The sequence below is a fragment of the Durio zibethinus genome, chromosome 14, assembly GCF_047325235.1.
Source record: "Durio zibethinus cultivar Kanyao isolate XHJ-2024 chromosome 14, ASM4732523v1, whole genome shotgun sequence".
Classification (NCBI taxonomy): domain Eukaryota; kingdom Viridiplantae; phylum Streptophyta; class Magnoliopsida; order Malvales; family Malvaceae; genus Durio; species Durio zibethinus.
The window spans coordinates 21,450,450-21,477,697 of NC_143175.1; the positions used below are offsets into that span (position 1 = coordinate 21,450,450).

The following is a 27,248-nucleotide window of genomic DNA, read 5'->3' on the forward strand; positions in this document are numbered from 1 at the left end:
AAACCTTCAGAAGAGAATTTGCACTTGTAGTTGTCTTTATAAGGCCCATAATAAATGAGATAACCATGAGAATGAGTCCTGTGAAAAAGTGGATCAAGAGAACCACATTCTGTCCATACAAGGCAAACATTTATGCCAATAACAAACTTACAGTCTTAAATGCTGAGGATAAAACAACTAGATATTAACCTACCTGAGCCATAGTGTGGTCAGAGAAGAAGAATGTAAGGCAATATGTTGATGCTGCAATTGCCAGACCATACTCCAGAAACATGATGACTGTTGGCAAGAAACCTCTTCCAATGAATTGATCAAGACCTACAGACCCCACTTATATCACAACTTAGTAAAAGTTTCAAAAGATAAAGATAGGTAAAATGATCATTAAACAAAATAAGGCTGCATGAAAAAGTGATGATATAAAAGGGAGTAAAAGAAGGATAACTCATTGAGTCACATTATGTATCTCATGAGTAATTTACCAAGTGTCAGGAGTCACAAGGTTGGACATTAACCTATATCTACAGACACAACCATATTGAAAGGTACTTAGTAGCAAGTCCTTTTTGTCACTAGAAAACTTACTAATATTTATCAGTTTAAGAATTATTTATTCACAACAAGTTATCTTATGAATAGTAGCCCAGCATCTCTGAGAAACAACTGCACATGAAGTCCACATTCCAATACTTACATGTCCCTATCTTTCATTAATTAATAGCAAAAATGCAAAAGTCTGTACATTTAATTACTATCTTGGATATCTAGCAACATGTTTAAGGAATGCATGACTGCTACTAATAATCAATAATACGAATATTATCCATGCATGTTGCTTACATGAGAACAATTTAGTTAGGAATCAAGCATAGGAACATACCAAACACATAGAAGAGAATTATGGCAAAAGTTGTAGGGAATAAGAAACTGATGAAGTCCCATATGTACGTTGAAACCCAATATGCAATTACAGAAACCTGAGAAAAATATTTATCATAAAATAAATGTATTGTCTAAACAAATTTAGTTGGATTCTTGGGTAAAGTAAAACATACTCCACTAATAAGTTGTTGGTGCTTAGCTTTAACTTCACGTTCCTGCATCAAATATGACAGTAGAAATGAGGGGTAAACTTTATTCCACAAAAATGCCAGTTTTCAGGTCAACATGACTGCTGGCTGCTGCTATAAGCTTCAATGGCACATAATTGTCTAAGGTACATATAAAGATAGGTGAATTAGTTTCAATACAAGATAAGGAATCAATTTGTGTCAGAACTAAACAATTTCATCTAGAGGCTTTTTATTGGAGGGGTGAAATAGTAATTGCAGGAAAAGACAGCACCCAGTAAAAGTGAGATGATCAAGAGAAGAATATAGATAGGGAACATCACAGAGGAAGCAAATGCAGAAATAAATGGGCTAGATGGTAAAGTAACAGAAAAGGTCAAATCCTCACGGCTACTCAAGAATGTTGTACTCAACATTTCTCCTAGGGAACAAGAAAATCAAACTGGCAACCTTAGACATTAGATATGGGCAATGGAATGCACAAGCTATGGTCCTGAATCCTGGGAACACTTGCATCAGCCAAATGTCGCATCCACCCCATGATATCTATGAATGCAACAAAATTTCAGCGGAAAGGAAAATTTGCTAATAGACTTTGGCATAACGAAACCTCACAGTAAGCAGGAAAGCAATGATTCAAACCATGATTACATATTGGACAGAAAAGGCTTGCTCCATGGAGCTGGTACAGAGGAGAAGGACCCAAAAAAAAGGAAAAATTAGTACTATAGGAAACCAAAGAGGAAAACCAGAAAAGCATAAACAGACAAGGTACACATTTATACGGGTTTTTTCCCTCCTTTTTCACAAGGCGGGAGGGGAGGTTGAGAAAACATGGGCATGAAGCAATGAACAGCATATGTTTGATACACCTGCAAAAATGCTGTGTCCATGCTTCATTGTCTATTTGAATGGAATGATGAAAAAGAAAGGTTTCTTCTCCAACTGTTCAGTTCGAATTTCTTAACTTGTTTTCAAATCAAAACCATTTAATGAATTAGAAAGAACATATGAAATATAGGCTTAGATCATAACTTAGAAAATCAATCATCAAAGTGCTTCTATGTAGACATATAAGCATATCAGTATTGTGACAGTTAAGAAACAAAATAATCTGGCAAGAATTAATAAGGGAACAACATGATTGACTAGTAAACTTTTATATAACGCATACAAACAAACCGAGCACTCTAAATGAAGTTCCCTCATTAATGAGCAAGTGAATGTTCTGTATGAATATGGAATATCAAGAAAGTTCCTACTCTGTTTCCTTCCTTTTTTTTTATATTCTTATCTCTATTCACTAAAGAAAAATGAGCCAATAAAAAGGCAGGGCCTAACTGAATCTTCAACAAAGGCAACCAACTTTGTCTTTCCACATTTGCAATTAACTGCTTCCTATTGTGAATAACAACTAGTATCCTATGATGCCACAATCTTGTAATAATACTCAGAAAACTACCCAGGATTATACCTTTACAAGGGGAACAGCAAATGAAGCAGGAATGAATGATAAGGCTATGTTAACAATAATTGCAGCAGAAAATGCATCCAGATCCTGCAAAATTCGGATGATAATTCAAATTCAAAGTGAATATCCAGCAGGAGTGGATGAAAAAAATGAAAGAAACAAAAAATCAATTAGCAGCTAAATTGTTTAGAAATTAAAATATTGGTTAAAACTGCAAAGCAAAGACACTTGAGGGCATTTTATTTATTTATCATTTTTTTTGGTGTTTTAGGTGAATTTGCAAGCATGCATGTGAATCATTAGCTTGGATGCAAAGCTCACATGTATTACTTAGAAGAAAGATGCTTGTCTTAAAGAATCAAGGGTAAGAATGGCTCAATGTATGCCATCCCCAAACATAAATACATTTTCTGGTACTTGTACTTCTGGCAGAAAGGTGGCCACTTAACCTTTCCTTCCAATCTAGCCTAAGTGATAACCCCTCCTCTCCCCCTTCCCCTCTTGTTAGAATCATTATGTGCATTCTTTGGATAGTTTATTAGACCTCTCATTTTTTTCTCCGTCAGTAATTCCTTGCAGTTATTTGTCAATATTAAGATGGCACAAACAAAAATACCAACATTATTTTCTTTAATTTGAAAGTGTTTGCATGCATATTAGACACATTTTATACATTTTTAAAATGGCTTTATTATCCCTCCCCAATTTTTCTCACATAGGCATTCCTTGTGCCAGATGGCATAAAACAAAATTATTAAAATCTTTTTGTTAATTTTTATTTTCAAAAAGCAAGAATGTTATAACATGAAATCCATCCTAAAACCAATTAGAAATAGGTAGAGAGATTTCTGTTATGTTTAAACACCTAGGGTACTCTAAACTTAATAACTTTGGAACTTATTTTTATCATATAAACAACAACAACAACACACTAAGCCTTATATTGCATACTCTAGGGTCGGTTGTATAAAAGACCAAATAAGGGAATCATGTTAGGTTGTTTGAATTTTCTTGTGCCACTCATTTCTATCAACAACAACCTTTTCATCTAATTCCTTCACCATCATATCGTTTTTTATTACTTGCTTCCATGTCTTTCGTGGTCTACCTCTAGAGGTTTTGATCTTTTATAGATCTAGAGACTCAATTCTTCTAACCGGTGCATAGCTAGGCCTATGTTTCACATGTCCAAACCATCACAAACAGCCCTCTCTCATCTTCTCCTCAATTTGTTCTACCCCTAATTTTTTTTGAATCTCTTCATTTCTGATTTTGTCTCTTCTAGTCTTACCACACATCCATCTAAGCATCCTTATCTCCGTTATGTTCATTTCTTCTCATGTTTTATTAACAGCCCAACACTTAGTTCCATATAGCAATGCAGGCCTTACAATTGTTTTATACAACTTCGCTTTTAAGTTATTTTTATCAAATAATAACAAGAAATATCACAAGATGTAAACATATGTCAAAAGTGCAACCACATGTTTAGATCTTTACTACACTTATAGCATGAGTTATTATGCTATGTAGTAGAATTATTTATATAAATATGAAGTGAGAAGCATACATGATGTTGTAACTGCTGGCTTTTTGTCATTGGAAGAGGGTGATTACGCGTTTGAATTGTCATATTTTTGTTGTTACTAGCAAGCCTAAGAATTGCAGAGTTCATCAAGTTGATAAAGGTTGGCGCGGCATGCTGACAAGAACAATTGTGCAATACAGTATACCCCAAACTCCTGTCATCATACTGTTCATCCATCACAACTGCCCCATACCTACCCAAACAAACATGAAAATAAATATAATATAAAAAAAAAAGAACATATATACTTAAAGTAAGTTATTCAAATTCCAGTTGCCTTCCATCACATTTAGAATACTCAAACAGGATGAAAGAAACCTCAGGAAGCAAAAGTTTTAGGCACATTTTTCAACATAAGATACAGTAGGCTGAAACCAGAGAAAAAGTATAGATTAATTAATCCCTTACACAAAGCAAAAAAGAAAGGCATGTGAAAACAAGTTGGAGATATTGCTGATTTCAAAATGACTTGCCAATCAGTACGATACGTATTTAATTATTTTGGGATAAATCAGTTAAAATCACTCAAATAAAGAGCACAGAAAGATAATGATAAAGGACTCAACTCAAAAAAAGCCTTCGATCAAAATATGTGGGCTTGGTTACATGAGTTCTTTCCTAAGTTCTTCTGCATATAGAGCAATATCCTCTTTATGGCACATGCAACAAAGTCCTTTTCACCTATTTTGCTTCATCTCTTAGATTTACCATTTCTGTGTCATCTACTGAATAAAGTAACTCCTTTATCCTCACCCCTGCATTACTAAATCTACACTAGAAATAACTGTTAGGTGATTCCAACTTATTTGGTATCCACTCCACCTTCGACTAATTTTTTCATATTCTTAAACACTTTACTGTCCAAACAAAGCAAAACCTAAAATAACGGTTTTTATCAACACTGCATATTTTGTGAAAATAGACTTGGATAACCATCTTACTAACAGAAGACAAGCCACCATATTTATAGAAAACTCCATAAAATGCACATAACTGTGACTTTATGACAGTATTTACGGCCAGCCATACAAAACCCTTTCACATAATATAAGTTCTGCTTGATTTTATAACATCTAATAGATTTACATAATTCATATCCTTATACCAAGAAACAGATCTTGATCACTATTCATGTATATTTCCAGCTTAACCCCTAGAGGCGCAATACCCAGGCATTAACAGCATACCTACTACTACTCTAGTTGTACTATCAGAAGTTTTTTTGCATCAACAAGCATGAAGATGCATGCATCAAATGTTTTTTGAAGCATCTTTGAAATATTATTAAATTGATACAGTACCAATTAAAAAGATATATAACCACAATTGAGAAATTCATTTAAAAAAAAAAGAAGCCACAAACAGGCAAATGTGCTACCACTTTGAGATGAAACATATGAGCTGAAAAATACCGTTTCACTCCAATTAAGTCATTCAAAAGGCTTGACATGTCTAACAACAAATATAAAAGCCTGGACTGTAGGCTAATGAGGCGGTAAAAATACATCTACAGCACTGAAAACAAACACATCCTTAAAACAAATCAAGCAATAGTAAAGGCTTTTATCATGGATTACTAACCATAAAGAGAGATGAAATTGAAAAGCTACAAATAAATAAATGTGGAAAATATGATGAACAAAAGCTTTTAGCAGGGCATAATCATGCAGTGAGATGGACTTTGAATGCTACAAATAATTCAAATGCTTCTCACACAAATACAGCGTGGTTAGTAAGACATCTTCTGCCAACTCAAGAAAAGATAGAAATAACAAAATAAGTAAATAATATAGCGATTAAGGAATATTTACCTTGACTGGTATGATTCATTAAAGCTAGACATTAGAAATTCACTCATTGAAAGTAAAACTGGTCCTAAAGCTGGTCCGGCTGCCTCAACAGCATCAGCTAAAGCCCTGTCTGAATCAGGAAATTTATATGAAGTCTGTTTAAATTTTTGAATCCACCCTCCTTCAACATATTTTGCAACCTGCAGTAGTTGGCTTTTTGAGAGAGAAATAGTAGTTTTCTTGTGATATCACTGATCTAAAGAAGAGGATACCAAAAGTATCATGTTTTAGCAGTTACAAACCTCTTTTGCAATTGGCCAGGATAGATCAAAAGGAATTGGACCACCACCACCACCCCAACCACTTAAAAGAGGATTAAAATATGAAGTGGTGAAGGTCACAGACTGCTGATCAGGATGTGGCTTAAGCTTGAGAAAAAGAAGACCAAAAAACAAGAAGATCACAGGAATCAAAAGCTGGAAAACAATTGTTTTGCGGTCTCTCCGAGCAGAAGCTGCCCTTTTTATAAGTAATGCCCTAGAATGTTGCCAAAACATTGACCTTGAAATCATGCAACAGCTGCAGCATTGCATATTTAAGAAGTGTATGAAACTTAGAAATATAGTAACAAATAAACCACAAATTCTGGTCACTATGGAGGATATGACCTCAATAATCTTTTTATAACTTCCCAAAAGCTTAGTATAGGAAATTCTTTTAGGCACTTGCTCATGAGAAGGAATAGATTCAGGTGAAATAAAATTATTTCCCTGTTTAGTAGATTCAGCTTCATCAAAGTCACACCCTGCAACTCTCAAAAACACTTCCTCCAAAGTTGTAACAGATATACCATAACTTTCAATGCCAAGATAACTTTTATCCCCACAAACACTTGTTTCTGAGTTAGAAACTGATCTTCCTATGCAACTTTCAATTTCCCTAAACATAGTTTCAAAGGCTGATGAGGATGCAAGAGGAAGCTTGAAGGAAATTTCAGTTCCAACCTGGAAGACAATTAACAATTATATTACGCAATATAGAACATATATATTTTTTCAGACAGCCTTTTTCACCAGAACTACAACATGGATAATGAATTCTAAATTATGGGTCACTTCCACTCTGTCCATAATTATGGCTAGCTATAGCTTCCTTCTATTTCTTCAACTGTTTACACTTTCTTGCTCGTAAAAGATAGAACTAATATTACAGAAAGTTAATATTTAATATGTTTTCACAGCAAAGAAATACTATAACTGCAAGAAATTTTTGGCATAAGTATAAAAAAACCCTTGAACTAAAATTAAATAATCATCCAAGCTCTTATCGATTTATTGCAATAATTTATGCCCTTAAACATCTATTTTCACTAATTTAGCCCTTATTAGGAGAAAATTGGTTAACCGCCAACACCAATTTCCGACTAATAAAGGCTCAATTAGGTGAAACTAAATGTTTAAAGGTTCAATTGGGTGAAAATAGATGGTTTAAGGGCTCAATTGGATGAAAATAATATTTGAGGGTTCAATTAATTGCACTAAAATGATAGGGGCTTGGATAATTAATTAATTTTTGTTTAAGGGCTTTTTTTATACTTAAGCCAATTTTTTTATTATGCCCAACTTTGAGCATTTGAAAATTTTAAACAAGCAAAATTATATGCTGTAAATAAGCATACCACACTCTTTATGCAAAATATCTCTTAACATATTCTTTTACTTTTTTCCATCCTACCCTCTTTACATGTAAAACTAAGACATTACACAAATTCAATAACAAACAACAAGGTAAACAATAATCAAAGCTAATTCTATTAACTCTTAAATAATTCAAACTTAGTGAGGAAAATAATACCTGCAAAAAGATTGACAAGAAAAATCAAATAAAATAATTAGCCGATTATGTATTGGAGATGTTGGCAGATTGGATGTTACTACAGATGAATACTCCTTAGATTTAACATTAAATTAATTTAACAGAAACACACTTAAGCATAAAAGCACATGAATACCTCGCTTACACATGTTGCTGAAGTTACATGACGGTAAACAATATCAGCAGCTACAGAAGCGGTTGGTGAAGACTGAGGAAAATGAATAATCAAACCACCAAGGATGTTGTCAAAATACATAAAAGTAATCATTCAACAAGATCATTGGAGAAATAAGAAAACACAGAAGCTAACCTTCACTAATGTAAGAGTATAACCAACCCCATACTGATGCTTCAAGAAAAGAGAACTGTTGCAAAATAAGCATTAGAAATTATGGAAGAAATGTTAAAATATTTCCCAAAAAAAAACAAAAAAGTAACATCTCCTACAATTTTTTTAGCCCATAATCGAATGTAAAATTCCAGATTGTGAAAGATGTATTTCCATGTATTAAGGGCCAGAAAAACAAAAGGAGAGAAAAGGAGGTAGTGAGATAAAAGAAATCAATTTTTTTCTTTTTTATTTTGGTTGGAAGAAATCCCAAGCCTTTAGTGGCCCTTCACCTAGCTGACTCAAAAAGTGTCACCACAGGCTTGAAGAAATCCACGAACTCCTAGACATTCTAATAATTTCAAATCCTTTTTAGAAGCTAGAGAATTATTTAGTTTTGGGAAAATGCGATTCATAGTGCTTGATTTCTGATTTCTTTCAAGGAAAACTTTTCAAGCAAATAGATCTTATGGAGAAAACTTTGGTTAACGATTATCAACCTTCCACAGCATTTCAAAGAACCATCAGCCATGATGGCTATCCGATCCCCTAGTTCATCAGCCTCATCCATCGAGTGTGTTGTTAGTAATATTATTCTTCCCTTCTTTATTTTTTTAATTAACTGCCAGGTCAAACGCATTGAATATGGATCCATTCCACTAGTAGGTTCATCAAGAATAACAACCTGTAACAAGAATAAAAGAGAAACAAGAATTAACAAAGACAACTTTCAGAATCAAGAAATATTAATTTTCACCAGGAACATTTTCGCACCTTACTATTTCCTATCAAGGCAATTCCAAGAGATAATTTCCTCTTCATACCACCAGAAAGTGCCCGCACAAAAGTGTTCAGTTTATCTGCCAAACCAACCTGACCATAAAAATAGAAGTTAAAAATGTAACCATCCAAGAGAGAGGGAAAGAAGAGAGAGCATGTGACAGGTCCTCTGGACTTCAAGATTAAGACAAAGAAGCATATCCGATTTTTGTTCTTAAAAGAATCTAAAACAAATTTTCCACAAGATTCAGTTAACATTTTTCCCAAAAGAGTTGCAGGTTTCTGTTATGTGTAAACCCTAGAATTTTTTAACACTTTTTTTAAATCAAATTTATTGGATCAGATCCTATCATATTAAACAGTTCATTTTCTGCAAGTCTTGGAATCTAGAAATACAGATCCCTTCAATTAATACCAGTGAATTGTGATGCATATGGAATCTGATCCCAATAGAATTGCAAAAATAAAAACTATTATGAGAATTAGGAACTCACCAGGTAAGAGAAAAAAATACCCCAAATGAGTTGAAAAAAAAAATGATTCACTACAGCGATAAACAACTTAATGAACCAGACATAATTTTATAGTTAGGATAAATGGAGCAACCCAACCTAAATTAAAATAAGTCAATCATTTTACTCATACCTAGCAGAGAGATAGCAAAACCTAATGAATCCAGTTGACTTTGCTAAGGCAGCAACAAATCTTAAAATTCAAAAGATCAGATAACTATACTTAGCTTTCCTAACAACCCAATATTAACAACTTAGACAAATAGGCCTACCACCATAAACACTCAACAACTATGACAAAAAATACTAACAATTAAGGTAGCAAAGAACATGAACCCTAATGCCATGTTGAGGTAGCTGACCTAAAACCAATTAATAAAGGCAGAGGGATCTAACTTGAACATAGGGCTACAACAAACCTCAAACTTAACCAAAATAGGCTTACACCACATAACGAATCCACAGTGCAAAAACACCAAAAACCTTAACAACCTGAAATTAACCAATTAAACTGAAACATTATGAAAGCTAATTAACCAAATGTTAGGTTGCATTCAGAAACTTAAATTTGAAAGAAGGGACTTGCATTTCAAATTAGTATAAGAATTGGAGAAAGAACTCATAAAAACATGATTTTATTGATTTGTTCAAATTTATGGATTTGCCAGATCTCTATTTAAGGGTGGACTTCAAATGCCTTAATCATTTAGGTAGCATTTGGTATCATTTTCAATATTACCATGGTAATGTAATCATAGAGTTGATCTTATTACCTAGGTAAAGTGATTTCACATCATGAGTGATAAGATCACCTTGGTAATAAGATCACTCATGATATGAAATCACTTTATTTGGTTAACAATTACCAATTCATACGAATTAAACATCACTCTGTGTTTGTGTGGAAAACCGATTCCCAACCAAATTTGATTAGCTAGCATTCATTTAGTATTTTGGTTGTTTCCTAAATAAAATGGATTTGGTTCTTTGGCCAAATTCCTATTTGGTAATTTCCATTTTTGTTAGAGGATTTTTAGGTGATTTGTTATTATCTCTAGGATATTATGGGATTTACCAGGTTTAATGTTTTAGCTATATATATCCTCTTGTACTCTAGAAAGTTTCTTAAGAATTCATAAATAAAATTCTTATGAATTTTTTCATGGTATCAGAGCATTTATCTTGAACCATCAGAACCTATATATATTTTTTTCTATCTCTCTATCTACGCCATGGCCAACAGTAAAAGAAGCCCAACCTTAGAAGTAACATCTAATCCAAAGAGTGTGATCATAAGCAGCACAGATGTGTCCTGCCTTCTGACAGTGGTTACACCAAAGTCTATTACCTTTTTTCTGCCGACTATAAACCACGTTCTACTCAAAATCGAGAGAGTTATGAAAATTCTACCACCACCGAGACAACTCCAACACCCCCTAAATCAAGCCCGTTTAGTAAATAGTCATTGGAACGCCTTTAGAAAATTGTTCAGCAATCTCTTTAGAACACAGGGTCAGTTGTGAGCACAGCGTTTGTTGTACAAAAGATAACTCTCTCAATGGTCTACTTGTGCAAAGTGGAAAATCAATATTTTGGATTGTTAATTCAGGTGCATCAAACCACATGATTGGTGATGCATTGGTGTTCCATGAATACAACCCATGTTATGAAAACCTCACAGTTCGAATAGCAGATGGGTCACTCTCCCAAGTAGCCAGGACAGGTTCAATCACTATTTCAAAGGAAATAATGCTTGACTCTATTCTTCATGTCCCTAATTTAGATTGCAACCCTCTATCTATTGATAAAATTACGAAAGATTTTAATTATGTTACTAAATTTCTTTCCAACATGTGTGAATTTCAAGGCTTGGATTTAGGGAAGAAAATTGGCAATGCTATGATGCGTGCTAGACTTTATCTCTTTAAAGGTGAAGAAGCTAAGAGACAATCATGGAAGAGTGCTTGTTTGATTTCATCTTCTAGTAAGAGTAAAAAAAATACAATCATGTTATGGCACTATCGTTTAAGACATCAGAATTTCTTATATCTCAAAAAATTGTTCCCTGATTTATTCAATAAAAGTTTTGAGTCTTATCAATGTGAAATTTGTTAGTTTTCCAAACACACTCACAATTTATATCCAAATCAACCATACAAATCAACTCATCCTTTTTCTATGATCTATAGTGATGTTTGGAGACCATCAAGGGTTAACACTATGACAGGCTCTAGATGGTTTTTTACCTTCATTGATGATTACATCGGAGTTACATGGCTGTTCCTCATGAAAGACAAGTCAGAGGTTAGTTCAATATTTCAAAATTTCAACAAGATGGTGCAAACTCAATTTCAAGCAAAAATTCAGGTGCTTAGAACAAATAATGGGCGAGAATACTATCACTCAATTCTTGGATGTTACTTGTTAGATCAAGGAATTATTCATCAGAGCTCATGTACTGAAACTCTTCAACAAAACAGAGTTGCCAAGCAAAAGAACAGACACCTAATGGAAGTTGCAAGATCTATTATGCTAGCATTTCATGTCCCAAAACATTTCTGGGGAGAGGCAATCCTACCAGCAGCCTTTCTTATCAATAGGATGCCTTCTCAAGTACTAAAATTCCAAAACCCCCTGTCAATCACTTTTCAAAACCTACCCTCGTATCCAAATCATTTCCTCCATACTAGTCAAAGTGTTCGGATGTACTACCTTTATTCATACACACCAACAGCAACGTAGTAAACAAGATCCCATATCACTCAGGTATATATTTCTTGGCCACTCACCTTATTAAAAAGGCTATAGATGTCATTCACCAACTACCAGAAAGTTTTACACTTCTATGGATGTCACATTCTTTGAGAATCAGCCATTTTATCCCAAAGCCGATATTCAAGGGGAGAGTTATAGAGAATATCAACTTTGGGAGATTAAGCCATCATCTGATCCTTCCTCTACTTGTCTGCTAGTTCAAATTCTCATTTGAAATAATCCTTCTTCTTCTTCTTCCAAGTCAACTAGTCATCCAAAGTCTGCAAAATCTCTTGAAATCGTGCAAGAGACAAAAGCTAAGGAAATGATTCTATACTCAAGGAGACCAAAATCTCAAAAGGAGATAAGGACGTATACATTTCCAACACAGAACCAAAATTCTCAATCAAATCCAGAGATTTTTGAAATTCATACAGGAAACACAATTACTGAGCCTATTTCTGATGATTTTCCTATTGATTATAATCAGCCTACTGCTATAAGAAAAGATGCGAGATAATGAACTCCGCACCTTATTAGTAAGTTTGTTTCCTATTAAGGGTTGTTTCCTACTTACCAAGCACTGGTGACATCATTAACTGATGTTCATATACCGAATACCATCCAAAAAGAGCTCGAATAACCAAAGTGGGAGGCTACGGTAATGGAAGAAATGCAAGCACTAGAAAAGAATGGCACACGAAAAATTACTGATCTTACTGGAGGAAAGAACCCGGTAGGATGTAAGTGGATTTTTACTATCAAACATAATACAGATGAAAGTGTGAATAGATTCAAAACTCGTCTTGTGGCTAAGAGGTTCACTTAGTCTTATGGGATTGATTATGAGGAGATACTTGCTCCTGTAGCAAAATTGAATTCTATCCTGTGCTACTATCACTTGCTGCAAACCTAGATTGGTCTCTTTACCAACTCGATATCAAAAATGCATTTCTGAATGGTGATCTAGTGAAAGAGGTCTACATGAAGATTCCTCCAGGGTTTGACAACCAGGACAACATTGGCAAGATGTGTAAGCTTCATAAAACCTTATATGACCTCAAACAATCTCCTCGTGCCTACTTTGATCATTTGACTAAGGCTATTAAAAAGAATGGGTTCTTACAATGCCAATCCAACCACTATGTTTGTCAAACATTCACCAAATAGCAAGATTGCTATTATGATTGTTTATGTTGACGATATTGTCCTCATAGGAGATTATGAAGAGGAAATAGTTGGGTTGAAGACTCTTCTAGCTAAAGAGTTTGAAATAAAGGACTTGGGGAAGCTTCGGTATTTTCTTGGCATGGAAGTAGCTCGATCAAGAAATGGTATTTCAATTTCACAATGAAAATATGTACTTGATCTTCTCAAAGAGACAAGGATGCTCAAGTGTAAACCAATGGATACTTCAATGGACCCAAATGTCAAGATGGGAACCGAAGATGGAAGTCCTCTTGCAAACCAAAACAGATATCAAAGATTTGTTAGAAAATTAATTTATTTGGCGCACACTAGACCTAATATTAGCTTCTCTGTAAGTATGGTGAGCAGATTTATGAAAAATCTTACAAAGACAAACATGGAGACAGTATACCAAATCCCTCAATACTTGAAAAAAATTCTGGGCAAAGGGTTTTACTTTAGAAAAACACTAAATAGATATGTGGAGATTTTCTCAGACGCATATTGGGCTGGTTTTGTAATAGACCGAATGTCAACTACAAAGTGTTGTACATATGTCGGGCAACTTGGTCACCTAGAGGAGCAAGAAACAAGCAATGGTAGCTCAAAATATTTCTAAAGCTGAATTTAGAGCTATGGCTCATAGGATCTGTGAAGAAATTTGACTTGAGAAAATGCTACAAGAACTGAAGAGGTCAGCTGGGAATTCAACGAAGCTGTTTGTGATAATAAAGCAGCCATTAACATTGCCAAGAACCTTGTTCATCATGATTGAACGAAACATGAAGAGATTGATCATCACTTCACCAAAGAGAAGATTGAAGAAGGCGCAATAAAACTGGTCTACACTCCAACAAAATATCAAAAAGCCAACATCCTCACCAAGGCTTTTCATCTTGGCAATTTCAAGAATTTGAAGTCCAAATTGGAAATGATTGATATCTACCACCCAACTTGAGGGAGAGTGTGAAAAACCGATTCCTAACTAGATTTGATTAGATATCATTCATTTATTATTGTGGTTGTTTCCTAAAAAAAAAAGATTTGATTCATTGACCAAATTCCTATTGGATAGTTTTCTTCTTGTTAGAATTTTTAGGTAATTTGTTATTATCTCTAGGATATTATGAGATTTGCCAGATTTAATGTTTTAGTTATATATATCCTCTCGTACTTTAGAAAGTTTCTTAAGAATTCATATATAAAATTATTATAAATTTCTTCAGTTTGGTATTACTAAAAATCAAATATTATTTTATTTAAAAGTACAAAAATAACCATCCTTATTATAATAATTACACAAGTTAATAATTTAAATATTGTTTAAAGATAATAATTTATAAAACATAATAATAATTTATTTATTTTATAATAAATATAATTAACTTATTAAATATATTTATTTTTTAAGTAAACTAATTTTTAAATATAAATTATGTTAAAAAATTTTGAATTAGAAAATAAAACTAATATATTAAAATCATAATAAAAAAATAAAGACATTATATTATATATAAAACGTTAGAAAAAGTAAAAATATATATATACAATTATTTTTGAACTTGTTATTAATGAAAATTAGTTTAAAAATATAAAAATTATAATATAAAATAATTACAATTTTAAGAGAAATCAATTTTTAATTCATATATTAAAGGAGTAATACTGACTATCACTAATTTTGCATGTCCCTTTACCTTGGTGATAGAAGTTTCCCACCCTTTTGGATCGGAATTAGATCACCCTCCAAAATAGCAATCTAATCACTCTCGGTGATCCAAGATCACTGTCACGTAGGATCACCAAGTGTTTACCAAACACGGTGATCTAATCACCATATGCAGATCACCATTGTTTTTGGAAAGATCACCCTATACCAAACACTACCTTATGGAATTTGAAATTCATCTACTTATACCCTATCAAATACATAGCTCTATTGAATCCTAAATAACTTTCAGATAAGGTTCATCTTCGTTAGAATCATCAATCACAATTATCTAACAAAAAAATCCAAATCCATTGTCCCGAATTTCACGTTCCCAAACATAGCATTATAGATTTTCAAAATAACAGATCTTTTGCTGCTTCAAAAAAAAAAAAATTAATGATTTAGAATACCAAGTGAGGATATGGACACAAATCCAGCAAGGCAGACAGGAACTTACTTCATCAACCATCTCAGTTACAGCACTCTCTAAACCATCCTCCTTCATACCCTTCAATATGGCAAACATTTCCAAATGCTCTCTCACCTGAAAATGGAATCGACCAAGTCAATCTCTGCTACTTCAAATCAAAATAATTACCAATCAAAAACTTTAAAGAATGTAAAAATATCAAGCAACTGGAACAAAATTTGGGAATCTAGATTTTTAAAAAAGAAAAGAAAGAAAGTGTTGTAATATAAGAAATATTGGCAACAGGGTTAGAGCTAGTCTACAATAAATTACTCTATAGTTTCAAAATTTAAGCACGCTAACTTCCATAGACAGCATCAGAAGAAGGCCTACAATGACTGTTGTTTGGGAGGATAACTGATGACGCCTAAAAATATAGTGATTTTGCTAGTTAAAAGGTGCTAAATTTGAAATTTTTGGTTGAATTTGATACTTTTAATGCTATTTCCATGATTTTCAGGGTGTTACGCCTGTGGACGTGAAATCATGCAACCCATGAAATTCATGCATGCAAGATGACTTTCAGCCATACAAGGAAGATAGTAGCCAAACCTTCTTTGACCAATTCCATCTATCCATGCAGCCGAGGAGTTTACATGCACAAGGACACTTCCATATCACTCACATTCGGCTATAGCCAGATTCAAGGAGATTTGAAGTGTTTGACTTACACAAAAACTTAACCATTCAGCCAATTCAAATGCAAAATGGGATAGTGCACATTTGATGAAGTTTTGCAAGCACAAGGACTCTCATCTTCCATATCCATTCAGCTAAGTCAAATTCCAAGAAGACTTCAAGCAATTTCAAGCTCACATGTACACCACCCTATTTGGCCAAAGATGCTTTCATGCAAGGAGGACTCTATTGTGTATCTATTGAAGAATTGTGATAAAGGAGGACTCTTGCTATTTGAATTAAAGGAATTTGGACTGAATTCAATCACCTTATCTTGTAATCCTACCTTAGCCAAATTAAGGATGAAGATTGAAGTTTCAAGATTGATCAACAGCCAAGATGAACTACATAGAAGCATATTCGGCCAAGCTTCTTCAAGAACTAAGACTCTCATTCAGTCAAAGCTCTTTGGAGATCAAGATAAAATTCATCCTTTAGCATTTAGATAGAAGTCAAACTCTTGTAATCTTTAACCCTTTAGGCCAAACTTGTGTCTATAAATAGGCAAGGCCATTTCACTTGTTCATCATCCCTTCTTCTCCTCTCTTCTCCTTTTTCTTTTCTTAGTTTTTTCTATAGTTTTTCTTTAGTTTTAGTTATTGGCTTAGGTGACAGATTTGCCAATAACAAAGTTATTTTCTAAAAATTCTTTTCTTCAATACAATTATTTTCTTAAACTCTTCCTTTAATACAAGTATTCTTTCTATTCAAGATCTAGTTTTCAAATATTTTCTCTTTTATTAGTTTCGGCTACAACTCTTTTATGTTTTACAAGTTTCGGCAATCACCCTCTCTTTTACTCAAGTTTAGGTTTCATACTTCTTTCATTTATGTTTCGGTTTATGCATTCTTGATTTATGTTCTACAAGCTTTCGGCCTTCACTTATTCTTCCTTGTTCTCAAAAGCAATCTTTATTTCTTTTAGTTATATTAGGCCACACCTCTTTTACTTGCCAAGTGACAATTGGTGGGGTAAAGATCTAGGCCTATAATCCTTTTTACATTGCTTCCTTAATTTGTTTTGCAACCCACTCCGGTCTTCATTTGTTTAGATATAAGAGATTAGGTTTTCACCATTGGTACTTGAATCCACCCAACATTACAATCTATAATCCCATGGGAGACGATACTTGAATAACACTTATCACTTTATTACTTGATCGACCTGTGCACTTGTAGTTATTGCAAAAATAGGCTATCAATAACCATTTCAATTGAGGGAGACAAAAACTACAAAATATGGGTGGAAACTTCTAGCATAGATGACATATATGTATAGACCTAAATGCTCAACTCTTCATTTTTCCTCAAACATCTGTGTCGGACACTTATCTGACACCTCAAAGTGGACACTGATACGGACGTCAACACTCCAACTATAAGTGAACACTTAGAAAAATTTGAGCGCTGGACACATACCTGTGTCCAACACTTACTCAAAAGTTCGAGAAACAGACATTCACCTGTATTAGTAAGATTGAGTGGGCATATGCATATTTGTGCTCTTATTTATGGATGTGTGTATGCAGTATGCACATCAAGATGCATGAGGAAAGATCTTACAAATGTAATGATCGCTGAGTGACAATTTTTCCAGTACCATCTAATAAATAATGAAAGAAAACTAATAAGAACTGAATAGTGTTTGAGATGAACCTGCATCCAAACCTATAAGACTACAAAGCTTGTTCCTAGGCATGTGAGAAAAAGAATATAACATGCAAAGCAATAAGATGTGAGAAAAACTATATCAAGTAGATGTATATTACAATAGCCTCCTTGAGGCAGAAGCTTATTTTCTTCCACCATACAATCCAAAACTTCCCTTGAAATAACATTTAATTATGCATGAAGAACCAAAATTTTTAACACTTTTGATGCACATTTAGAAAGCTAAATATAAAACAATTCAATTAAAAAACACATACTACATATTTAAATAGGTACAAATTCAAATTTTAAAAGATGCTTCTCACTTACAGTCAATTCGGGGAAAAGGATATCATGTTGTGGACAGACCCCCAATTCCTTACGAATATCATTCTACAGGACAAATTCATAATAATAACAATATTAGAAACAAAATAATTTTTTAACAGCAAAAGAAAGAAAAGAGATTGGGAAAAGAAGAATGAAGCAGAAAAGGGAAAAACCATTGCTACAATAAAATGTAATCAGCTTAGACTTATTTAAAATCAATAAGTCAAGAACTTGATATAGCTTATGCACCATATGTCATAAAGATACAACAAACTCAAGTTATTTGAGACAATCTCAATTTCCATGCATTCACCAAACAGAAAGGAATAAAATGCATAAAAGGAATCCAGCCACATGTGTGTGTACGAGATAGAGATAGATATATATATATATAGAGAGAGAGAGAGAGATTATTAACCATAAAAGAGCCTAAATGTCATATTACCTAAAAATCTTATGAACGTGACACTATATCAGCTTAAATTGATATAATAAAAGAATTTGGGTCATCAATGGATCTAAAACCTCCTACACATTCTTGAGTGACTACCAGTCCTGTTCGTTATGAATGTCTGATAGGATTATCAGCAAGTTAGGTCTAAATTCCAAATTTCACAAAAGTGAGGCAAAAGATGGAATGAATTAGTGAAGTTTTCAGCTTCAAAAATATTAGCCAGGATGATATAAAAGAAAATTACAAAAGCATTTTGAATGCTTGTTGACTCTTCAAACAAATTGCACACTTCGAAGTGAGATGCTATGTAATAAATGTTGACTTGGAATATTGTCCGTTTAATTAATAGACCAGATTAAAATACACCATAAGGCAGCACTCACAAGCCACTATGCCACTAAGAAGGACAACTATAAACAGACTGGAAGCATGCAGTACAGAGCCCATAAGAGCTCTATGAGGGAAAATCATTTCAAACTATTGCTCAAGAATGCATACAATATATTAACATATTGACAGAAAAGAGAAAATACCATGGAAAATACAACATACCATGTCTGTTAGAATACTTTTTCCGAACACCAAGGCATCCCCTGAAGTTGGGGGAAGAAGGCCAACAAGCATGGATATTGTTGTACTTTTACCAGCTCCATTATGTCCTTCAAAATAAAAGCATAAATCAATAGAACAAACCAAAATCGTACATCTAAGAAAAGCAGAAAGAGATTTTTCTTTTTAAAGGACCAGAGTTTGATAAGGCTGCAAACGTTCCAACATGTCATCAATAAAGAAGCAGAAGCATAGCTGAAATCTTTTTTTCTGCTTTGGACTTCTTGCAGCATGTATCTAGTTTTAAAAATATGCAAAGATAAGGAAACACATTGTTTCACAACTCTATAAAGAAGAAAACTTGAAAAACTGGTTAGAGGTTGATAAAGTTAGCTGATCTCTCTATCATTTTCACAGTTACAAAATGTAAAAAAAAAAAGTTCATCCAGTTAAACAGTTCTTTCTCAAGTTACAGAAATAAAGTCGGCATTTCATTTAATAAATGATTAGGTCAAAGTTACTTCACATAAGTTCAAGTTCCTGGTAGAAAATTTATTCTAATGAAACGTCAACTTGCAATACTGATGTTCTATTCAAAAAGGTGCCTCGTTTTTTGCACCAAAAAAGAGATGCAATTACTAATGAAATATCCAATCATGAAGGACTTTACACTTTTAAAAATTCTTATGCCAGGTAAAACACACCTTTAACAGTCCAATTTTAGGACTGATATCATCGAATGCAACATTGAGATTTCAAATGTCTTCGTGTCTATATATATGGACATGATTACTTATTAATGCTACCAAAAGGAATGCTGATATATAAGAGTTATACAGAAGAAAAAAGAAAGATATTATGTATGGAAGAACTAAAGCATCATATCCCCCATTAAATGATATATACAACTATATAATGCAGCTAATGAGTTGATCTCTCACCAACTTGTTCTCTTCTCACATAGAAAACTCAGAAAACTTTTTAAATGTTTCAATGAAATTTGCTCACACCCCCGTCAACTGCAAGTGCTGGATATAGTAAAAATATAAATGATTAAGCAGTCTAGTTATTAAGGTTTTTTCTTTAAATGCACTCGAGCGCTAGGACCTAACAACAGGGCGCAGCTCCCACTGCTCCTAAACTTAAAAACTTCAATAAACATGGCCATAACCCTAGCAAAACCTTCAAGAGCTAACGAGAAGAACTGACTTTAGGCTATTGGAATTTCAACGACCAGTTCCGAACTGAAAAAAAAAAATTGCAGTGGAGGGTCGGGAAGTCCAAGGAAGTGACAGATATTGAGGTGTGAAAATATAGAATACTCACCAAGAAGAGCTAGAATCTGGTTTTCATACAATGTGAGCTGTAAGGAGTTAACAGCGCAGCACTTCCCCTTCTTAGTGGCATAAACCTTATGCAGGTCCTTTATTTGGATACATCTGCATGTCTAACATGATTTTGAGAGGCAAAACCAGTTCGGATGAACAAAAAGAAAGAAGCATACTAGTTCCAGTACATGTACCTGCCATCGATCTCTTGTTGCTTCATTTCCAGGCTTATTGCTTCCAAAGCAGGTCCAGACATATCCTTTCTAGGAAAGATACTCTTCCTTTTGGAGATTATATCATTAACTTTTACTTCATAACTTGAAACATGATGTTTTATGGTACTTTTTTTTTTCCAAAAGCATTTGTGGAATATAAAGTTCCAAGGATAACGCACTCCATTTTCACTGGGAAGAACCTGATCCAAGGAACATTTCAGCACATTTCATCAAGCACAAAATACTCCAGAAAAGGTAGACAAGGCATGCTGACATCCTAGAATCAGGCATACTTCCATGTAAGATAATAGTCAACCAAATTAACCATGAGAATAGTTTAGTTCACAAAGCTGCTTAATCAAGCTATAAAATTAATTGCTACATCATTATTGTAAAAGATACTAGGTAAGGAATGTTGACTTTTAAGGATTCTAAATAAAAGACATAAACTAGACCAAGGTATACCCGATACCTAAAGCAAATAATGATAATCCTATCTAATTGTTAACAAACCTAATCTCCATCAATAAAATTCAACAACCAAACTTCATGTGACAACCTGTCAACTTGAGAAGACACTGTCAGGACAAATATATTGCAATACAAATAATAATTACCAGAACCATTTCTCTGTCTTTACTCCCTATGTTACTTCATATCCATCTGATCCACACAGTATAGTTTGGTTTGAGAATTTGCAATCTTCTCTTAGATTTTTAGTCATGCAATTCAACCCTGTCCTTCTGTTATGTTACCATTATTTGGGACCTAAAAATTATCACTGCACATTCAAGCTGCAAAGAAGGGTCATTTTAGACCAAGGTTTTAACTCTATTATCAGCAGACTATATGTTAAAAAAATTTTCCTTTTATGACAAGTAATTCTCTCACTTTTTCTCCATTATATGCATCATAATAATGGAAGAGACTCATTGAAACAAAAAGTATAATGAGATACCAGTTGACAATTAAAAACCCTTGAATCAAAAGAGAAGAAAAAAATAGTCGTTTAAAAGAGATACCTTATCTAGGTAGAGACCAATTGTGCAGTACAGCAAAGTGTCAAACAACATCATTAAAAGGCAGACCAAAAAGTTCACTCCAGATGATCCCTACATCAACAATTGTTTAAGAAAAGTTGAAAATAAAATAGAACCTAAATAAGATAACTAGCAGCAAAAAAATGCCCTCATACTGAACATACCCGCCATATGTTGCTCCAACGAAGGCCTACATGAGCACGTTCATAGTCAGCAAAATTAATTGATCCAAGAGCAAAGGCCGTAGGAGAGAGAAAAGAGGCAATGACCTTTAATAACCTGTAGTATAACATGTTAACTGAAATAACAAGAATTTGAAATAAATCATCAAAAGCATAAGAGCTGTCCATTGCACAAGTACTTACATAGAAACTGCCTCATCATTGACAGTGTAATAAGGAAAGAAGGCCCCAAGAAAAGAAAGAGTTCCAACTGCAACAGCAGTCTTTGCTCGTGTAAAGAACGTAGAGATAAAAAATGATAGCATGATCGCACTGAGTCCAAAAACAAAGAAATACACGAACACTACTGTCTTATCACTATACTTGAAAAGGTTATCCATGGTACAAATTGTAATGATCCCAGATGAAATAGCAAACTGCAAATGGAATCAAATTATATCAACATGAGAATCCCCGAAGTAATGATCCCCAAGAAAACTCACCACACACTACGGCATTTTTGCATACATAAATCCAAAATTAGCAACTGATAGAAACAAAGTTATTAAATCATGGAACTAATGAGATTAATCAAAATTTCTATGCATTTTCTGGACTACAGAAACATACTCAATACATGGTTGTTCAAAATCATAAAAGGAACTTAAGTCAAATAAATTCTTGCCACTTTTTTAACCTAAATGTGTTGTACAGGAATATATTCCAAGCCTTTTCCCACTGCCACCGTTGACTTCCTTCTCTTTTCTAATCAATCACTACAAATCATTGCTGAAGCAAGACTGACCACATCAAGAGCAACTACCAAAACCATCTCCATGTTTTCTTACTACAACCACCATTATAGTATAATTTTTGCTATCCATATAATATACCGTCTTCACAAACCAGATTTAATAAATACTACAAAGACACCACCTTGCCTGAAAGAAGTATTACAAACAATATAACAGTAGAAAACTAAGATCAACTTCATCAAGGTTCAGGGCGCTGTAGGCAGCATGATGGCTACTTCAAAAATACAGTACTTTCTTGATAAAAAAATATGAAAGCAAGTATAATGTCCCTAATAGATTATGGAATGAAGTGGTTCTCATCATTGAAGTAGCTCTATTATCTTGACCCTTAATATGAAACTAAGAAAATGCACAAATAACCAACACATGTAAATTTCTTTAATTACATATTAAAAAGAAGACAAGATAAAGCCTTCATGAAGTACATGTTAAAAAAGAGTTCAAATTTAGATGTATGCTACTGCACACTGCATATTAAATACTGAATGTTGTGGGAAAACACTTATTTACAGCTGGTTGTAATCTTATAATCTGTATATTTATATTTGTATCTCTAGAATTAAGTATTTGTATCCCTAAAATTAAGGACAAAAAATTAGGATATACAATCCCTCAATTATAGGATCAGTTTTAGGAAGATTTAGTTTCCAAGTTTACTCATTAGTTAGTTGTATATAAACCTAAGGTGCTTGTATAATTCTTTATGAGCAATTTTTCAATATACATTCAATTTTACTCTTAGTGTTTCACACAGTTTTATTTCTTAGTTTTTTCACATGATATCAGAGCATACACTGTAGATCCACTTCAACCATCTGAAAACCAGAAAAAGCATACAGAATTCTTTACTACCTAAGTTGTTACTAATTTGGACAAGTAAAATTTTCATAATATCACAGTAACCAAAATTAATTATAACAGGTACAATGGAATCATAAATATGGTGTGTAAAGGCCCAACGGATTTCATATTTCCCATTAAAGACCAAAAACTTTTTCCCTTCATATGACTAAATTACTTTTCTTCCACTTAACATGCTACAATTAAACATCAATTTCAGTCAAATATTAGAATTAAATGTAGGAAATTTAACACTTTATCTAATTTCAAATGAATGATTTGCCAACTGCAATAGATTCCCACCAACAGCACTTCATAGATTTCTAACCTAAAAGGTTGAATCAAGAAAAAGTTTCAAATAAAATCAAAAGAAACCTGCCTCACATTGTCAAAAATACAAAGAATGGGAAAAATACATGTTATTCACTAGAAACCCACAAACAAAAATTAACCTGAATAACATATGTAATGAACCAAGAGAGATGGAATATCCCATCTTTCAAGCCCATCATATATAGACCTTCTCTTATCTTCTGCTCCTGAAATGTTTAGAAAAGGAAAATGATTTAGATTTTAAGAATAAAAAGAAAGAATATCTTCTGTCAAAATGTCAAAATTTGAGAATAAACAGAAGCAAAATTAACAAAAAAGCATCAATGTGTTATTAGATAGCTGGAAATTATAACTGTGATAGTCATTAAAAACCTTCTCAAACACAGTATAGCTGATCAGGCGAGAGATTGGATAGAGAAATCCCAACAAATACCTGTTCATTCCAAAAAGAGGGAAAGAAAAACAGTTTGTCAACATGTTAACAATGAAAATACCCTTTTTTATGTAAAATTAATAAAGATGAATACAGAGACATTAATGTTCAAGAGGCACATACAACAGGCCCATGACACTCTTAATGATGGATTGGAATTCATCATCTGTGTATTCTCGAGTTGGGAAGGGAGCTATTCTTATATTTGAAGGGCTAAACTGTGTCCAAGGTAACTCGAGGGATGATGTTACACTGGTTGAATGCAATGGTATAAGTTCTGTATTTTCACTACCAATGCCAGTTTCTGTTTGTTGAGCAGCAAATATGATAAAAGAATCTAACACCTGCTGAAGCTGCAGTAAGTACAAAAATATCAACAACCAAAGAAAGACATACTTCATCAAATTTGGCATGATAACCGAAGAAAATGTCCTTCCTTTCACAATGAAGAGAATTTAAAAAAAAAAAAAAAGAAAAGGAAAACGAAAATGAATACAGGAGACAAAAGCAGAGAACTTGTCTGACTTATTAAGAGGGGGAGGGGGACTCAATGAATTACAAATTCTGCAAAAAGGACGAGAAAGAAAGACAACATTTGATTATTAATATATATGATGCACATAAATGCACATTAAAATAACTATTCTCTCTCTTGTTCAAATTTATGGTGCTGAAAATGGAAAAAGGAAAAAAAATCCATCATTCAGTATTAATCAACTCTAAAGACAAGCATAAACTGACAAAAAAGAATATCAATGGAAAGACATGAACCAAAAGAAACAAATGTTACAGTATAAACACCATTAGGAAGGAACTATAGGTTCATACAGTCAAAAATCCACTGATGCTGTATTGCATTGTTGGTATCATACTAACACCCAAAAACAAGTCATCGGCATAAGGGCCATAAGTGTCCATGATGGTATTAACATCAGGAAATCCAGAGAAAGCCCATGTGTGATTGAGGCGAATACTATAATCAAACAACTGAGGACCTTGATGATGAAATACCACTGCTCCTTTAATTTTTGGATTTGAACAATTCCTAGGCCAAGATAAAATCAAAGTTAAGTCAAGTTTATTAGTGCTATTACCTACCATACTATGAATTCCCATAAAATTAAGTAAACTTTCTTGTAGAAGATAAAGATGTTTTAGATTATCAAGTGCATCCAATGTATGCAAATGTGAAGAACAACATAATACTTAAAAATGGAGAAGAGGGAATTCAAGAAAAGATGAAAAACAACAACAGAATACCAAAAAAAAAAAAAAAATGATACTCTACAATGTAAAATAAATAACTGTAAAGGTCTTCTACATCATCATTTTTTCTTTTTGCAAGGTAATTAAAAATGAAGTTTAACCACATGAATTTAAATAAATGTTAAAAATAGAAAAGAGCCATCACTTATCTAAGGATTTTGGTAATGCTCAGGATATCCTGCAAAAATGTGTAAAACCATTTAAGTTCTAATTTTTTTTTACATAAATTCAAGTTCATGTTAACTGCCATTATAGAATTATTAATTATTAATTATTAGTTACTAATTTGAAAGTCCTTCAAACTTCTTGGAGAAGTTGGTCCACCCAGTAGGAGTAACCAAATGGTATGTTTCCCATTTATTTCTCTTAAAATTGTTCATATCAGCAATGAAGCACAAAACAACAATCAGCAAGTTTCCTTCATATCAGTACCGCAGTAAAAAGAGTGACTTACTTGAAATCACAATTACCATATAGATCTGACCGCATATATGTTTCCAGCTCAAACTCATCTTCGTATATTTTAGAGACTAGCTGCAGCCATGAAACCAAGTTTAATGAGAGTAAGTGATAAAAAATGCACACATAAACATGGAAGTTGCTAATCAAAGTAAAAAAGAGATTCAAACAACAGCGATTGAGGCTTACATGCACCAGCTAAATTATAACTCTGCTACAAGGAAGATTCAAAAATGAAAAATAAATTTATTGCCCACATTCATAACAAATTATGGTTTTTGATCTACAACACTAATAAAGAAGAAACATTGCAACTGCCTAAAAAATAGGGTGGAAACAAGCCACCTACATATTTAAACATCTCAATGATCTACTTCATAAACATTAGAAAAGGCTCTGTTTAGTAGTTACTTTTTGTACTGGTAGCCAAAAGTACATTTTGTACTTGTAGCAAAAAGTACATTTTGATATAGATGAAAAGACTAACATTTTTAGTATAAAATATTAAAAACTTAATTTCCCGTGAATAACAAAAGGCGTATATCTTACTTCTACGTGGAACAATAACATTCTAATGTGTTGTGCTCAATTTTTTATCAATTATGACTTTGTTTTGTTTGCTCTTTACCATTACTGTTTAGTGACTTTCAAAAGGTAAATTGCGAAAGTATTAACCAAACAAACTACAGTTAAATCACACTCATTGTATGCCAGATGAATGAAGATAATCTAAAAAAAAGCAAAATAAATAATTAAAGGGTACCTGCAATAAGGGAAATTTGATGGAAATTAAGCTAATCATCTGCCGTGTTTGTTGAGTATCAGGTGCAAAAGCTATATATTCTCCTTCGGCCAATAATAATTCCAAAACTTGTTGGAAATTAGGGGATATACCTTTGCCTATCTCCACTAACATATCTTTCCTTATATATCTAAACCACTTCAATAACAATCAGTTCATCATCTAAAAAAGAAAAAACCAAAAAAAAAAAAGATAAAAAATGACTTACGACTGAGCTGGATGAATTTGGGTATCAACACGCGTCCTTATAACTATTAACGATAAAATTACTAGTGTAGGAAGTAAAATCTGCAACATCCAACAAAAAAAAGAAACAAAGTCAACAAAAAAAAGATAGAAAAGAATAAAAACTGAAGAAT

At 33.2% G+C, this 27,248-nt stretch overlaps 1 protein-coding gene across 10 annotated transcripts in view; it reads right to left on the bottom strand.

The window, feature by feature from the left end:
• LOC111295735 (ABC transporter A family member 1-like) overlaps positions 1–27,248 on the bottom strand; it is a 35,316-nt gene that overhangs the window by 7,651 nt on the left and 417 nt on the right. The window contains exons 2-28 of one of the 10 annotated variants that reach the window (XM_022889403.2): positions 27,098–27,177; positions 26,851–27,019; positions 26,083–26,162; positions 25,191–25,407; positions 24,486–24,715; positions 24,302–24,362; positions 24,049–24,135; positions 22,146–22,378; positions 21,945–22,059; positions 21,763–21,852; positions 20,720–20,940; positions 20,524–20,636; positions 19,201–19,307; positions 18,195–18,257; positions 15,525–15,611; positions 8,897–8,995; positions 8,623–8,807; positions 8,105–8,159; positions 7,931–8,002; positions 6,222–6,923; positions 5,941–6,119; positions 4,112–4,322; positions 2,545–2,628; positions 1,056–1,097; positions 881–977; positions 194–318; positions 5–109 (exon numbers count right to left, since the gene is read on the bottom strand). In XM_022889403.2, coding sequence (XP_022745138.1) covers positions 5–109; positions 194–318; positions 881–977; positions 1,056–1,097; positions 2,545–2,628; positions 4,112–4,322; positions 5,941–6,119; positions 6,222–6,923; positions 7,931–8,002; positions 8,105–8,159; positions 8,623–8,807; positions 8,897–8,995; positions 15,525–15,611; positions 18,195–18,257; positions 19,201–19,307; positions 20,524–20,636; positions 20,720–20,940; positions 21,763–21,852; positions 21,945–22,059; positions 22,146–22,378; positions 24,049–24,135; positions 24,302–24,362; positions 24,486–24,715; positions 25,191–25,407; positions 26,083–26,162; positions 26,851–27,019; positions 27,098–27,177 — 3,909 coding nt within the window. Of the gene's footprint in view, positions 1–4; positions 110–193; positions 319–880; positions 978–1,055; positions 1,098–2,544; positions 2,629–4,111; positions 4,323–5,940; positions 6,120–6,221; positions 6,924–7,930; positions 8,003–8,104; positions 8,160–8,622; positions 8,808–8,896; positions 8,996–15,524; positions 15,612–18,194; positions 18,258–19,200; positions 19,308–20,523; positions 20,637–20,719; positions 20,941–21,762; positions 21,853–21,944; positions 22,060–22,145; positions 22,379–24,048; positions 24,136–24,282; positions 24,363–24,485; positions 24,716–25,190; positions 25,408–26,082; positions 26,163–26,276; positions 26,460–26,850; positions 27,028–27,097; positions 27,178–27,248 lie in introns of those variants that run through there. The other 9 variants (XM_089743790.1, XM_089743793.1, XM_089743791.1 and 6 more) reach the window with 9 other exon arrangements.